Source organism: Gopherus flavomarginatus, chromosome 3, assembly GCF_025201925.1.
Source record: "Gopherus flavomarginatus isolate rGopFla2 chromosome 3, rGopFla2.mat.asm, whole genome shotgun sequence".
NCBI classification, from domain to species: domain Eukaryota; kingdom Metazoa; phylum Chordata; order Testudines; family Testudinidae; genus Gopherus; species Gopherus flavomarginatus.
In genome coordinates this window covers 133,095,985-133,110,231 of record NC_066619.1, presented here as the reverse complement: position 1 = coordinate 133,110,231, position 14,247 = coordinate 133,095,985, and the positions used below count along the sequence as shown (strand labels likewise).

Sequence of the window (14,247 nt, the reverse complement as noted above, 5' to 3'; positions counted from 1 at the left end):
TAGCAGCAGATATGCTACAGTTCTGTAGTATTTCAATATTTCTTTCTACTGTAAAAGGTGAAGGCATCACATAGGAAGTTCCATGCCACTAGTACTTTGATATCTACTGCATCCCTTTGTTGTTCACAATTTTGTGGCCAATCTGAACATTGATTCTCTGCACACACACACACTGTGATCTTTCTAGATTTCTTGTGCTAGATTATATATCATGATCTTATTGAATTACCTGTGCTATGTGAGCGTACGGTATTTTCAATTATTTGATATCAACGGGATCAGTTAGCATTACGTACTATACAACCTAAGACACTACACAACAGAGGTTTAGGGTTAAAATCCTGACACACTTCCCAACAAGTATTCAGAAATCAGAATGTTAAAAATAATTGGATTTGAGTCTGTCTCTGGTTTATGCAGGAGAATACATTTCATGTGAAGTGAGGAATGGACTTCCTGGCTGCTATGTAGAGCAGGTACAGAAACAGGAGCAAGGACATTCTCTCTATAGGGTATGTCTACACTATGGGATTATTTCGATTTTACAGAAAACAATTTTTGGAAGCAGACTGTATAAAGTCGAATGCACGTGGCCACACTAAGCACATTAATTCGGCGGTGTGCGTCCATGTACCCAGGCTAGCGTCGACTTCTGGAGCGTTGCATTGTGGGTAGCTATCCCATAGTTCCCGCAGTCTCCCCCGCCCATTGGAATTCTGGGTTGAGATCCCAATGCATGATAGGGCGAAAAACAGTGCCATGGATGGTTATGGGTAAATGTCATCAGTCAATCCTCCCTCCATGAAAGCAACGGCAGACAATCATTTTGTGCCCTTTTCCCTGGATTGCCCAGGCAGACGCCATAGCATGGCAACCATGGAGCCCGTTCAGCCTTTTTTCACTGTCACTGTATGTCTACGGGATGCTGCTGGCAGACACGGTACTGCAGTGCTACACAGCAGCATCCCCTTGCCTTTGCAAGTTAGCAAAGATGGTTACCAGCCATACCGTACCGTCTGCTGCTTTGCAAGTTGACAATGACAGTTACCAGTTACATTGTACTGTCTGCTGCTGTCCTGGGTGCTCCTGGCCGGCCTCGGTGAGGTCGGCCAGGGGGGCATGGACAAAAATGGGAATGACTCCCCAGGTCATTCCCTTCTTTAAGTTTTGTCTAAAGGGAGAGTCAGTCCTGTCTAGACTATCGGGCAAGCCTATTAAAGAACCACAGAGGCAAACGGCCGCTCTGGGTCAGAGCCCCAGACAGCCCGCAGAAATGATGAGCTGCATGTCATTCTAGGGGGTGCCCCTGCAACAACCCCACCCGTTGCTTCCCTCCTCCTCCAACCCCCCTGGGCTACCGTGGCAGTGTCCCCCCATCTGTGTGATGAAGTAATAAAGAATGCAGGAATTTGAAACAACACTGACTTTATTGCCTCTGCAAGTAGAGCTCAAAGGGGGAAGGGGAGGGCAGCCTCCAGCTGCTACAATATTCCAGGCAGGACTGAATCTCCATTAGACAAAGCTTAAAGAAGAGAACGACCTGGAATCATTCTTTTTGTCCAGGCGCCCCCAGTCGACCTGGCCGAGGCCAGCCAGGAGCACACACGGGACAATAATGACAGATATCAGTCATACTGTACCGTCTGCAAGGCAAGGGAAGGGAAGGGGATGCTGCTGTGTAGCGCTGCAGCACTGCGTCTGCCAGCAGCATCCAGTAGACATATGGTGACATTGAAAAAAGGCAAGAAAGGATTTTTTCCCCCTTTGCTCCTCCCCGCCCCACCCCCCTTTCCTCCCCGCCCAAGGGGAGTGGGGCGGGGAGGAGAGGGGGGTGCAACAATGACATATACCCTGAACCACCTGCGACAATGTTTTTGACCCTTCAGGCTTTGGGAGCTCAGCCAAGAATTCAAATGGTTTTCGGAGAGTGCAGGACCTGTGGGATAGCTACAGTCATCAGTCGTCCCTCCCTCCGTGACCGTCCATTTGATTCTTTGGCTTTCTGGTACGCTTGTCTCAGCTCCTTAGTTTCACACAGCACTGCGTTGAGTCCCTGTTGTGGCCTCTGTCCATCATGGCCTTGGAGATTTTTTCAAATATTTTGGCATTTTGTCTTCTGGAACAGAGTTCTGATAGAACAGATTCATCTCCCCATACAGAGATCAGATTCAGTAACTCTCGTGCGGTCCATGCTGGAGGTCTTTTTTGATTCTGGGACTGCATGGTCACTTGTGCTGATCAGCTGTCCATGCTGGGCAAACAGGAGATTAAATTTAAAAGTTTGCGGGGCTTTTCCTGTCTACCGGGCCAGTGCATCTGAGTTCAGATTGCTGTCCAGAGCAGACATAATGGTGCACTGTGGGATAGCTCCTGGAGGCCAATACTGTCGAATTGCGGTCACACTAACCCTAATTCAAAATGGCAATACCAATTTGAGCGCTATTCTCCTCGTTGGGGTGGAGTACAGATATCGATATTAAAAGCCCTTCATATCAAAATAAAGGGCTTTGTTGTGTGGATGGGTGCAGGGTTAATTCGGTTTAATGTGCTAAATTTGAGATAAATTTGTAGTGTAGACCAGGCCTTAGCGCTGAATTCGGTCTAATGTTGGCTTTAAGAGGATTTTTACTTCTCCATTTCTAGTACATCAGATGTACGTGGGGGGTGAGGGGGAACATCTAAATTAAGAAACTAAGACCACATCTACACTACCACTTATGCCAGCAAAATGTATGTCACTCTGGGGTGTGAAAAATCCCACATACCTCAGCGACATACGTTTCACCGGCCTAAGTGGTAGCGTGCACAGCTTCTCCCACTGACATAGCTATCACCACTCACTGGGGGTGGTTTAATTCTGTCGACAGGAAAGCTCTCTCCTGTTGGCATAGATCTGTGGCGTAACTGCTCTGACAGTGGTGCAGCTGCATTGGTAGAGATGTGCCAGTGCAAGTCTCTAGGGTAGACATAGTCTAAATGTAACATGGCCAACTTTGTCCCTGTCAAATGAGATGCTAATAGCAACTTGGGCTCAGACCCATACTTCAGGGAGGGACTGTAGGCACTGCTATCTGAGGACCAGGACAGACACTGTCTGAGCAAAGGCTGGTCTGTTGGTCTGGGTAAGAAACCCCAACTTGGGCACTACTGATGTTAGTCATACTTACTTCTGGACCCAAGAGAAAGGTCTCTAAAAAAGGCTACAAAGAATCCTGTGGCACCTCACAGACTAACAGATGTACTGGAGCATGAGCTTTCATGGGTGAATACCCACTTTGTCCGACACAAAAAAGGCTGACACTGGGATTTTTGTGCTGAATGGCATCAGAAGCTTGCACTAAATTCTCTATAGATAGTACAGTTCCTTTGACTCAAGGGAGAGGGGTGGAAACTAACTTACCATGAGAATTTTATCCATGTAGAATTCTCTACCAGGGCTTCCATCGTTGTATTTTGTATCAATGGCAAAACATAAGAAGAGGACATCCACAACCATTTCGTAAATTGACAGGAAGCAGTGAGCTACCAGGAAAGCAAAGAGGCAGATGATGATGAGAGGCAGCACCCACACTGTGTAATCCCGCTGGTAGTTCAGCAACATAACCCCCGCCAAGCCTGTGCTGCAAACGATCAGGACCTGAAGCAAAGAAAACAGAAAGACAAGAATGATTGCAGAAGCCATTGGATTATTTTTCATGTACGTGCAAACACACTTTAATCTCACAGGTATAGGAGAACTGGATGCTACAATGTCACTGATTCCACTACAAGAGGTGCTGCTGGATCTAGCCAGAGGTGTTTTCAATGCTGTGCTTGCATCTCTTCAAAGCCCCAAAGCTAATTCACATGAGTAAATAAAAAGCTGCCACTCACCCATTGTTCGGGGTGGCGGGGGGGGGGGAGATACCATAGTAAGACAGAACCTTACTCTGTTGTGTTGTCAGTTTATTCAAATTATAAACTCCTCTGGTCAGGGATCAATTCTAGGTCTGTACTTGTACAGAATATAAAAATTAATATAACTAGCTAGATACACCAATTAACATGCTTTATAAAAATTTTGCTTGCACACACACACACACACACACACACACACACACACAGACAAAATATCCTTTCAGCTTGTTCCAGTCCCTCCTATTTGCAACAGGAAGGCTGCTAAGAATTACCTTGTGTACTAGGTCCCCACTGTAAACTAAGCATTATTTCTAACTCTGATTTTAACAGTGTAAGGCATTTCTACATATCTTTCAGGTAGTTTCCCAAAAATTAGCACGAGTGGCCCTAAGAAACATCATACTAGGTGTCAATGTAGTTTTTATGAACAATACACCATACCTCTGCATTTAAAAAGCAAACACTACAAAATAGGTCAGTTTCCACTGTATTATTCAGATATTGAATTAGGCTGAAAGCTGGGTTGGCCAGGCAGCAGAATAAAGCTAACACAGTTGTTTGGTAGTTTGCACTGCTTATGGAAGCATTACTGCCACCCTTCTGTTTATCCAATGATGTGAAAGCCATTTTTTCATGGAGACATTTCTTGGTATGTTAGACTACTCCAGAGAACTGCAGTGTTCACTTCAATACCCCCAAGGCACCAGTGTCTTCATTATGTGCTCATTCCCACTACTCTGTATTGATTAGAGTATTTACTGGATTAGAAAACCACACTTATAGAGTTCAGCTCACTGCAATCTGATGTATTACACGGAGAGGAGTGTACAGAGGATAGACGGCTCATTCCATGAAGGGCCCCAATGCTGACGGGTACTTGTGGGGCTACAGCTGATGCAGTTGGACTAGTATTTAGTAGGTTAGTAAATAAGAACACAAAAAGCCAGCCCAGGTGTAACAGTAATTTACTGGGTTCTGGTTTTCCCTAAAGAAATAGAAAACTGAGCTGCAACAACAGTGCTTACTAATCTTTTTACCTTGGAATATACTCAGTTCCAACTCTTTTCTCTTTACTCCCACTTGGGCAACTCCCAGCTGCCAACACAAGGTCCTGCTGCCTCCCATTCCACCCCTACTACGAGGGCTGGTCAAAAATGTATCAACTTCTTTCTGAAGGGAAACTGAGGGTTTGATTAAACAAGTTGTTACGAGAAGTGTCTGCTTTCCTTACATTTTAGATTTTTCATTGGAAAACCAAAAACTCCTGGCCAGACTTTTTTCAGCTTTCAGTTGCCAAAGGCATCGAAAGCCAGAATGTTTTTGATGATGAGAAATTGGAATTTTCAGCTGTACCCCGGCAACGTGCACTTTCTGACCTGTCTCACTCACTACCACCAGAAGTTCTTTTACACTCCCATTTCCTGCTCAATTCCCTCTAAACAAGGGGTATCAAACACACGGCCCACGGTGCTCTTGCGTGTGGCCCGCCAAGCTCCCCGCGCCCCCCCCACCTACCCACAGGACTGACCCCTGTGGCGCTGTGAGCCCTGCGCCGCTCTCTGAAGCAGCTAGCAGCACATCCCTTTGGTCCAGGGCGGGAGGGGGAAGGAGGCAGAGGGCTCCTGCCTTGCCTCCTTCCAGGTACCGCCCCCCACAGCTCCCATTGGTTGGGAAAAGGGAACCGCGGCCAATGGGAGGCACCTGGAGGAGCAGCAGACGCACAGAACCCTGAGCCCCTCCCCCTCCCCCAGGGACACGGTTCCAGCTGCTTCCTGGAACGGAACGGAGCGGCATGGGGCCAGTGGCCAAGGCAGGCAGGGAGCCTGCCCTGGCCCTGGTGCACGCCGCTGCCACCCCGGAGCCACTCTAGGTAAGCGGCGCCAGGCTGGAGCTCGCATCCTGAAGCCCTCCTGCACCTCAACTCCCTGCCCTGAGCCCCCTGCCGCATCCCGCACCCAACTCCCTGCCCTGAGCCTCCTGTCACATCCCGCACCCCTCCTGCACTCCCTGCCCTGAGCCACCTCCTGCACCCTGCACCTCGACCCCATGCCGCACCCCTCACCTTCTTGCACCCCACACACCAACTCCCTTCCCTGATTCCCCTGCCGCACCCTGCACACCTCCTGCACCTCAACTCCCTGCCCTGAGCCCCCGCTGCACCCTGCACCTTTTCTGCACCTCCTGGGGCAGCGTTGGGGTGGGGACTTCGGAGAAGGGGTGGGAAGAGGCGGGGCCTAATGGAAGGAGTGGAGTGAGGGCGGGGCCGGAGGCAGTGAGGGGTGTGTGTCAGTGATGTGGCCCTTGGGTCAATGCACTAGTCCTCTTGTGGTCATTTGAGTTTGAGACCCCTGCTCTAAACCATGTCCCTGATTGGAAGCAGCAGGATGGGATGGGTGACAGCAGTAGGCAGTGGGAAAACACACGCTCAGAGGCACACTGTAGCTGGAGTGCAAGCACAAAGAAGGCTTTTGAGAGCAAGCAGACTTGTTCCAGGTCTGTAACAGTACACCCCTTCGGCATACCTTTCCCAGGAATAGCATGAAGTCTCCCACTGTATTTATGGCAGCCACTCGCAGAGCATTCTCCACTAGAATGACAAAGGCATCCTTTGCTGAGGTGCAGAAGTTGGTGCTGTTGATAGCTGTGGCTGTATATGCATTCTGGGGAAAAGCAAAATGAAGCATTAGTCACAGACATTCTGTCCCCTTTCCTTCAACATTCATCATCTGTTAGGGCAGCAAGACTTTCTCCTTCCATCCCCTTCCACAACAGAAAGCACAATGTCACAAGACGCTTGATTTAGTAAGAGATCTTTAAAAGGTACAAATCTAATCAAGAAATAATGAGGACATGACACTCATTTTTAAGACAATCAGCTCCATCTCAGAATTAGGGAGGAAAGGAACTATGTAATGAAAAATCCCGTCAGTGCCCACTGCTGATTTCATACACAAAAAAGGGTTTGTGCTGGATCTTGAGACAGTCACTGCTCACCTTGAAGCTGCTAAATCAATTCCCCCCCAGGGCAGTGGTTGAATCAATAGACAGAGAACAATATCAGAGGGAATAACCATTTTCCACCTGCCTTGCTTATTCTTGCCACATATATATCAGTTTCACACTAAAATGCTAATAGAAAAATAATCTGGAATCTCTCTGCAAGAGTAGGAGGTGAGCAACGACATTACTACTATGGTAAGCAGCTGGACAAAAATATCTTTCTCTCAGGACATACAATAGTTTGAGGGTCATGTGTTTCAGAGAAGTTGCTTTCTAGATGTTGAAAAAGAAAGCATTTGTAGTTCTGTCCAGCATTACTGAATAGGTAAATCAAGGATAACAAAGACAATTTCCAATAATTACACACTTTACTAATGATCTTCATCAAGACAATTCAAAAACAAGGCCTGCTGAGGGCAGGCCAGGACTATGCCCAGGCTAGAACTTTACGGTAAACTGTAAAGTTTTGTCTGGTAGTTTCATCACTCTGAAAATCAAGCTTTGAATAAGGCAGCTTCCAAAAACCTATCTTGTGGTTCTACAAGGAGTACAAATTCTGTACAACTTTAATCTGACCCAAGGGGTGAGTGAGCTCGCTCACAAAGGTATCTGGGTTCACAATCATGTAGGTTTGTGAAATCAAAGATGGAGGAGCTCCATTATACAAAATGTCTCAAATTTGAGAAACAAATTGAACAATAGTAAAAGAGAGATCTATATTAACAGACTACAGCACAGCTCTCCCACAAGGAAACAGATATGACAAAACAATCCATCACAATTCACAGTCATTCTCCTTCTCTAGATAATGTTACACTGAAGCTGGGAGGTATAATTCCCAGCTCAGGCCCATGTACCCGTGACAGCTCTGTTCAAGCTAGCACGCTAAAAATAGCAGCATGGCAGCTGAGGTGGCACCTTGGGCTAGCCACCAGAGTACATACTTAGGATCTCAGACATGGTTAGACTCTAGCACTAGCCCGACCTGCCGTAACTACCCTGCTATTTTTAGCATGTTAGCTCAAGCAGAACTAGTCTACCCCAGATGGGAATGCACCTCCCATCTACTGTGTAGACACAGCCTTAAAGGAAGAGAGTGACTTAAAAGAAATAAAGACTTCAAGGTACAGAGAATCCTACAGGGCACTTGCTGGAGGATTCTCTGTACCCGGAAGTCTTTAAACCATGATTTGAGGACATCAATAGCTCAGACATAGGTTAGGGGTTTATTACAGGAGTGAGTGCATGAGATTCTGTGGCCTGAGTTGTGCAGGAGGTCAGACTAGATGATCATAATGGTCCCATCTGACCTTAAAGTCTACGATTCTAAATACATTTTCTCAAATATGTGATGCTTGAATATTAAAAAGGAGAAAAGCTCCACACTCTGTTACCATATATACACTTTCAAACTTAAATGTACCTGGGGAAAGTGGGTACTGGGAGGCTTGTATTCAACCATTAAACTCTAATGCTATATTGCTTAGACACGATTAGTCATTTTTAAAGGACAAAATGTCTTTTCCAGAAAGAGAAATTGGGACAATTTTTCACACAGGCGCTGTAAATAAGGACTAATATAATGAGCCTCAGTGAGATCACAATGTACTTTAATTTCAGTAATGGGGACATGACTGAAGTACATAGGTTCAATCAAGTTCCAAAGTACAATTTAACATGTGTCAACTTAAGGAAAAAATTACTGCATCTTCTGGTTTCAGACTAGCCTTCCTCAATCACATACATTGTCAGCCTTTATATAAAAGTCAAAATATATAAAATCTTACCTGATTTAAGTAAGTCAGGCACTTTTCTAGACACCAAAGGCAGCAGATGCAAGCTTTCAGCATACATCGAGCACAGGCATTTTCCTAGCACGGCAACAGGGGAAAAAAACCAAGTACATTTAAAAAAAAAACCCCGAGGACAAAGAACATGAATGACCGTTACATTCAAATGCATGGGCTATACTTTAAGGGCTGAATATTCTGAAATCAGCCCTTACGTTTCATGAACACACACACTTACTTTTTCGGTCAAAACTTAGGATCAAATTTCAAAAATTTGGAACCCAGTATTTTAGTAAGAAGTAGGTTTCCCTTACTTTTCCTTTGAGTTGGGAATGAATATACATTAGGATCATTCGTGGAATCTTCACTAATGTGATAATGAAAGAACCTTTTGCCACTGTTCCTAGGTGGTAACAGACAAGACGATTTACTGATGCCAGAATAGGAGTAAACGGCAGATTCCTTTTCTCCCTGTGGAAAATCATCAGAGAGATAAAATAAAGCAGTATTATCAATATGGACTTCAGGTGAGAAATACCAGCTACAGGCAAATTCTGACTGAGTTCACAGCTGAAAAGCCATTTGGTGGTCTCATTCTAGTCTTCAGTGGATATTGCTGATTCATTGAGAAGCAGGGTTCATAGCAGTATTAGCTTTAATGTAATAGCAGGAAAAGGATGAGTCATTGGCTGAGCTGTGAGGGGACACTTGTCTGAACTACAGTTATACCTAACCAATCAATTTTTTTAAGCTGTTTTCAGACCATTTGTATTTCTGAATATACATATCCACACAGCCAGGGAATCAAGTATTAAAACAAAATACAGTGCTGTAACGAAGTATTTATAAGGATGTATTTGTAAGGGGAAATAGGGATTTATTTATGAGCTGAATGCACATTCAGTCTTCTGACACAGCTTTTAAGAAATGTATTCTTATCATTCGTATTTGTTTCCTCTAAAGCAAACCATCACTATTTCCCTCTCTACAGCAGCTCCATTCAGCATTTAGTGAAAGAGTGCTAGATAAGTATTAAAAAAATAAACTCAGTGATAAAAGTATCACAGGATTAATGTTATTGAACTGCCAGTAATAAATAATTGCATCCAATAATATAACGCCTCCCCTGAATTTAGGGAAACCTATTCTAAAGGGTGGTTTCACTTGAAAAATATAAAAACGTGGCACCTTCTAATTCCACAGACCTGCTCTGTGCATGTACTGATTCATGCTGACTTCAGTGAGGAAAAAATGTTTTTACAACTTTTGGCTCCTATTAGCATTCTGAAGTCAGTTTTCAGTGAGCTGGATTCTATTTCTTCTTGCAAAAACAGTCTACCTAGTTCCAACCAATTATACCTGTGCAAATGGAAGAAGGCAATTGGCTTGTACAAGTGTAACTGAGGGCCTAATCTGGCCAGCAGAACCTTATGATTAGGCTTGGAAACATTACATTTTTACCAGTAGGTATTGATAAATGTCAATTTCACCACAAGCACACACAAACATACACATAAGGGCAGAGTAAGAAACATGCTGCTTGAGTTTGATTTAAGGATGTTTGCTTTGTATATTTTGACAAGAGGATGTTGACAACTTGTGTTTTAACAGTTATAAAAGCTTTAACTTTCTGATTCTCATTGTCTACTGTCATTAAATAATTCTGACCTTTCCCCTTCATTCCTCTCAACTGTGAAAATTTAAATAAATAAAGATGACTGAAATGCTTGAAATGAAGATTGATATTATCCATCAAAATAATAAAACCCCCCGAATTCTGGCAAGCCTACTTATGACTGGTAGCATTGCATGAAATGCAAAGAGCCCGTCTTGGCTTTAAGAGCCCTAGGTGAGAATGCAGGGCTGGCAGTTTAACAATAATCTTTCTATATGCAAATTATGTACATTGATCTAGAAATCATTAACAACATGGAACCCAAGTATTCCATTTTCACAGTCACTTTTCAGACTATAACCACACTTTAATGTGCAAGAAAGCAAAGTAGTAGAGGGAAATGGATATTTAATAACTCAAAATTCCCATTAAGGGATGATGGATAGGGAGCAGGTAAGAGCAAACTCATTTACCTTCAGGTAAAATACAGTTGTTAAACTCACAGATGTTGGAGATGCAAAAGATCTCTTAAATCATCTAGCCCACCAACATGCTGTGGCAAGACTATTCCTACCTACTGTGTATTTCTTAGTTATGTACAATTTTTGAAAACTGCACATTTGTAAAAACAGCACAGCAGGAATATCAATGAAAATAAATCACTGTAAGGTATCTTTCATATGAGAGAACATATAAATCAAGGTCCTCCTCTGCTCTGCATGGACACTGATGACCCTATGGTAATTTTAATAAGGCATAAGGGCTTTGTCATGGGTTGACATTTTCCTCCCTTACTCCAACCACTCTTGCTGTGCATCACGGCTGATGTCCTCTGCTGCAGAGGTAGCTGCATTTTTCCAGAGGTGCTGTATTTTTATTATTTGTAAACTACTTTGAGACCATTTTGAACGGGAAGTGTAACTTAAATTTTCAGCCTGTTGAGCACAGAGATTTCTTTCTTTAAACAAATATATAGTGAACTATAAAATATCACAGTTACACTTTGAGAAATTTCTCTTTAGAAAGATATACTTTTAAAAAAAGAAGAGGTGAATAAGTTCAATAGCATCATTTCTTTCCTTAATCAAAAATGTTGCCAACAGTTGTATGTTAGCAAACACTCGATACCACTTCAGTATTGCTCATTCTTACAAAATTATTGCAAGATTTGTGATAGAGTTTTTCTTAAAGCCTTATCTCCTAGCTCTGTGATTGAGAACCTCAGCTTCCATTTAAAAATAAATAAAAGTTTCTAGTCCTTATTGTGGTAGAAAAAAGCTTAAAAACATGATCTCCGTGCACCTAGAGACTTTAAAAAAAATAATTAAAAGCGCTCATTTATTTATTTTTAATTCTCATTATTTTTTAACACTGCAGTACTACCAATTAGGAGTTATTATCCTAAGAACATGTGATGCATCCCTCTCTTGTACTTGAGAAACACGTGCATTAGCTGATACGAGTACAGCATGATTTGCAAATTAGGACTCATGCACAGTGATGGTACATGGAGATTTAATCCCTATATTTTGCTTCACTTGAACATTAGTATATAATCTGAATTCATATGAAAATGATGGCTCTAAAGGGACTTTCTGTAATCTTAGGAAACAGACGAACGAGTGGGTGAAAAGAATTAAAGAACTGTATTTTTCAGTTAAGTAATCCCAGTAAATTAGTGCCAATCATCTTTTAATTTAAATGGAGCTTATTGGCTTTATTACTGAAAAGAGAGAAATGTCAAAGTGCTTATTACTTTTTTTTTTAAAAAATGAATCACCTAGGTCTTCATAGTGTATATGGGACTTAGGAGCAAACAAAACTGTGGTGCTTAACATCTTCAAATTGCAGATAACCAGCTAAGCACACTATTTATTTTAGAAGTTTGCTTTTGCTTTTCAGCTTCCAGGCAGAACACACCTGCTCATTTCACCACAAGCTCTGGCCCCAGTTATTTTTGATGATTCAGTCACTAGGTCACTTCAGAAAAAGCTGTCTGAAAAGTCCTCACCTTGTAAAATAGTATGTCACAACAGCCCCAGCTACAGTCATCTGTTGACATGCTAGAATAAATTCACTGATCCAGATCAGCCCTACCACATGGTACCACCACATGTATCGTAGAGGGCCCAAAACCCGGAATTCCACAAACCCTTGTTCATTTAGGACAGGGCTACCTAGGAACAAATCAGAGAAAGAAGGCAGATAGCCAATATCAACTTAGAAAGAAAGAATCGTTTGTAATTCAGCTAATAACTCTCAATCATTTCAAGAGTGACAGCTCTGTCTCCTAATAACATGTTAACATCAGTGTAGCTGAACAGTTGATAATGGAGATAATATTGCTGGTTCAGCCAGCAAAAATATTAATTACTGTTAATAATCATGCAGAGAAAGGATTTTAAAATTCTCCAGAGCACACTCAACATCCAACTTAAAAAAAATAAATAAAAAATTGTTAGCTATGTGGAAATTTGGAAAAAAAGATGAAGCGGAATGATTTCTTTTGCCAAAATGTAATGGAAGGAAACCTAAGTCATTCTGAATTTTCGGCCACCCTCCCTTCAGATCCATAGTTTGCAAAAATTGAGGAAATTTATTTAAAGATCATAATTTGTATTTTTTTTTTAGTTAGGATCAAACAACCTATTTCTTGATGGTGTAAGTGTTAATACATGTGTTTTGTCTATATTTGAATAACAGAATCTATTTGCTAGAATATTAGCAGCGTTTGACAAGCGAAGATTTTTCCCAGATAATTTTATACATATTTTAAAACCCAATAGACTTGTCTGATCTAAGTAGCACTTTCACATAAGCTCACTGACATTGTGTCAGGATTTCCTCAGGCGATGGATGCTCTATTTCAAAAAGCATTAGCACTCACTGTGGAGGTCCATCTCACCCATCAAAATGATGTGAACAGAAGAAGAGGTTCAGAAAAAAACAGAGAATGGACATAACAGGTGCATAAACCAGATCTAATTTGAAAGCCATTAGTGTTTTCACTTAGGTTTGCACTAGATCTCTTATGTGAATGGTTTCAGATTTGTATGAATCTTGGAAGTCAAACACCACTACCAAAATAATTTTGTTCTAGTGAATTACTATTTGGAAAAACAAGTTTCTTCTGACTCATTTTTAGAAATGTTATACATTTTGGCTTTCAGTAGTTTGGGAAATACTGATATATAGTATGTATGGCCTTGTTTCTGCAAAGACGTCAATATTTGCTTAACTTTAATACAAACCACTTTGTCCCATTGACATCAATGGGACAACTCACAGTAAATAAAATTAGGCATATGCAGGACCAGGGCTGAGGTTACCAACAATTAAAACTGAGCAAAGCTTTTTATTATTAAAGCCCAAACTTTGGCCCTGCTGATGCAATTGGGTCCATGAAGGTGCATGCTATGCGACCCGAACAGCTCAAAATGCAGAATTGGGACCTCAACCATTTTCAGGCACAAGAAAAATATTGTGATTCATTGTTCCCTGGATAACAAACATCTCATCTCATAATTCAAATTAAACTTACAGCAGTAAAACAAACAAAACCAAGAACAAATTTCATTAGTTCTGTCCCTTGTTAAAGACAGAGCCCAAAAATTCCAAATATTTTTCCATAGTTAGGCTGGAATAGTTATATGATCTAAAAAGTGTTAAAATTACTATATTGTATTAGAGCATTTGTGAAGTAGGGACCACACCATTTCAGATGTCAAGTTCCATTAAACCCTCTTCCCCCACATGCCCATAACTTTCTGAGAAATATACATTTCCCATTTTGAAAAGTTATTGCCACTGTTTTGTACAGAACTAACTAAAATCAGTGAAACTTTTAGGCCCCAATCCTAGAAACTCCTCTAGTCAGGCAAACCCTTGTACCTCTACTGAGCCCCAGCAACATCTATGGGGCTCAGGTGAACCTCTAGGCCTTTA

General features: G+C 42.2%; 2 protein-coding genes across 3 annotated transcripts in view; one reads left to right on the top strand and one right to left on the bottom strand.

The window, feature by feature from the left end:
- LOC127048474 (uncharacterized) overlaps positions 1-14,247 on the top strand; it is a 490,241-nt gene that overhangs the window by 287,098 nt on the left and 188,896 nt on the right. The gene's annotated exons all lie outside the window — the stretch shown is intronic.
- Positions 1-14,247, bottom strand: part of SLC44A1 (solute carrier family 44 member 1) — a 107,596-nt gene that overhangs the window by 6,169 nt on the left and 87,180 nt on the right. For both annotated transcript variants that reach the window (XM_050948241.1, XM_050948242.1), the window contains exons 10-14: positions 12,314-12,479; positions 9,002-9,158; positions 8,685-8,768; positions 6,420-6,557; positions 3,401-3,637 (exon numbers count right to left, since the gene is read on the bottom strand). In XM_050948241.1, the coding sequence (XP_050804198.1) occupies positions 3,401-3,637; positions 6,420-6,557; positions 8,685-8,768; positions 9,002-9,158; positions 12,314-12,479 (782 nt within the window). The remainder of the gene's footprint in view (positions 1-3,400; positions 3,638-6,419; positions 6,558-8,684; positions 8,769-9,001; positions 9,159-12,313; positions 12,480-14,247) is intronic.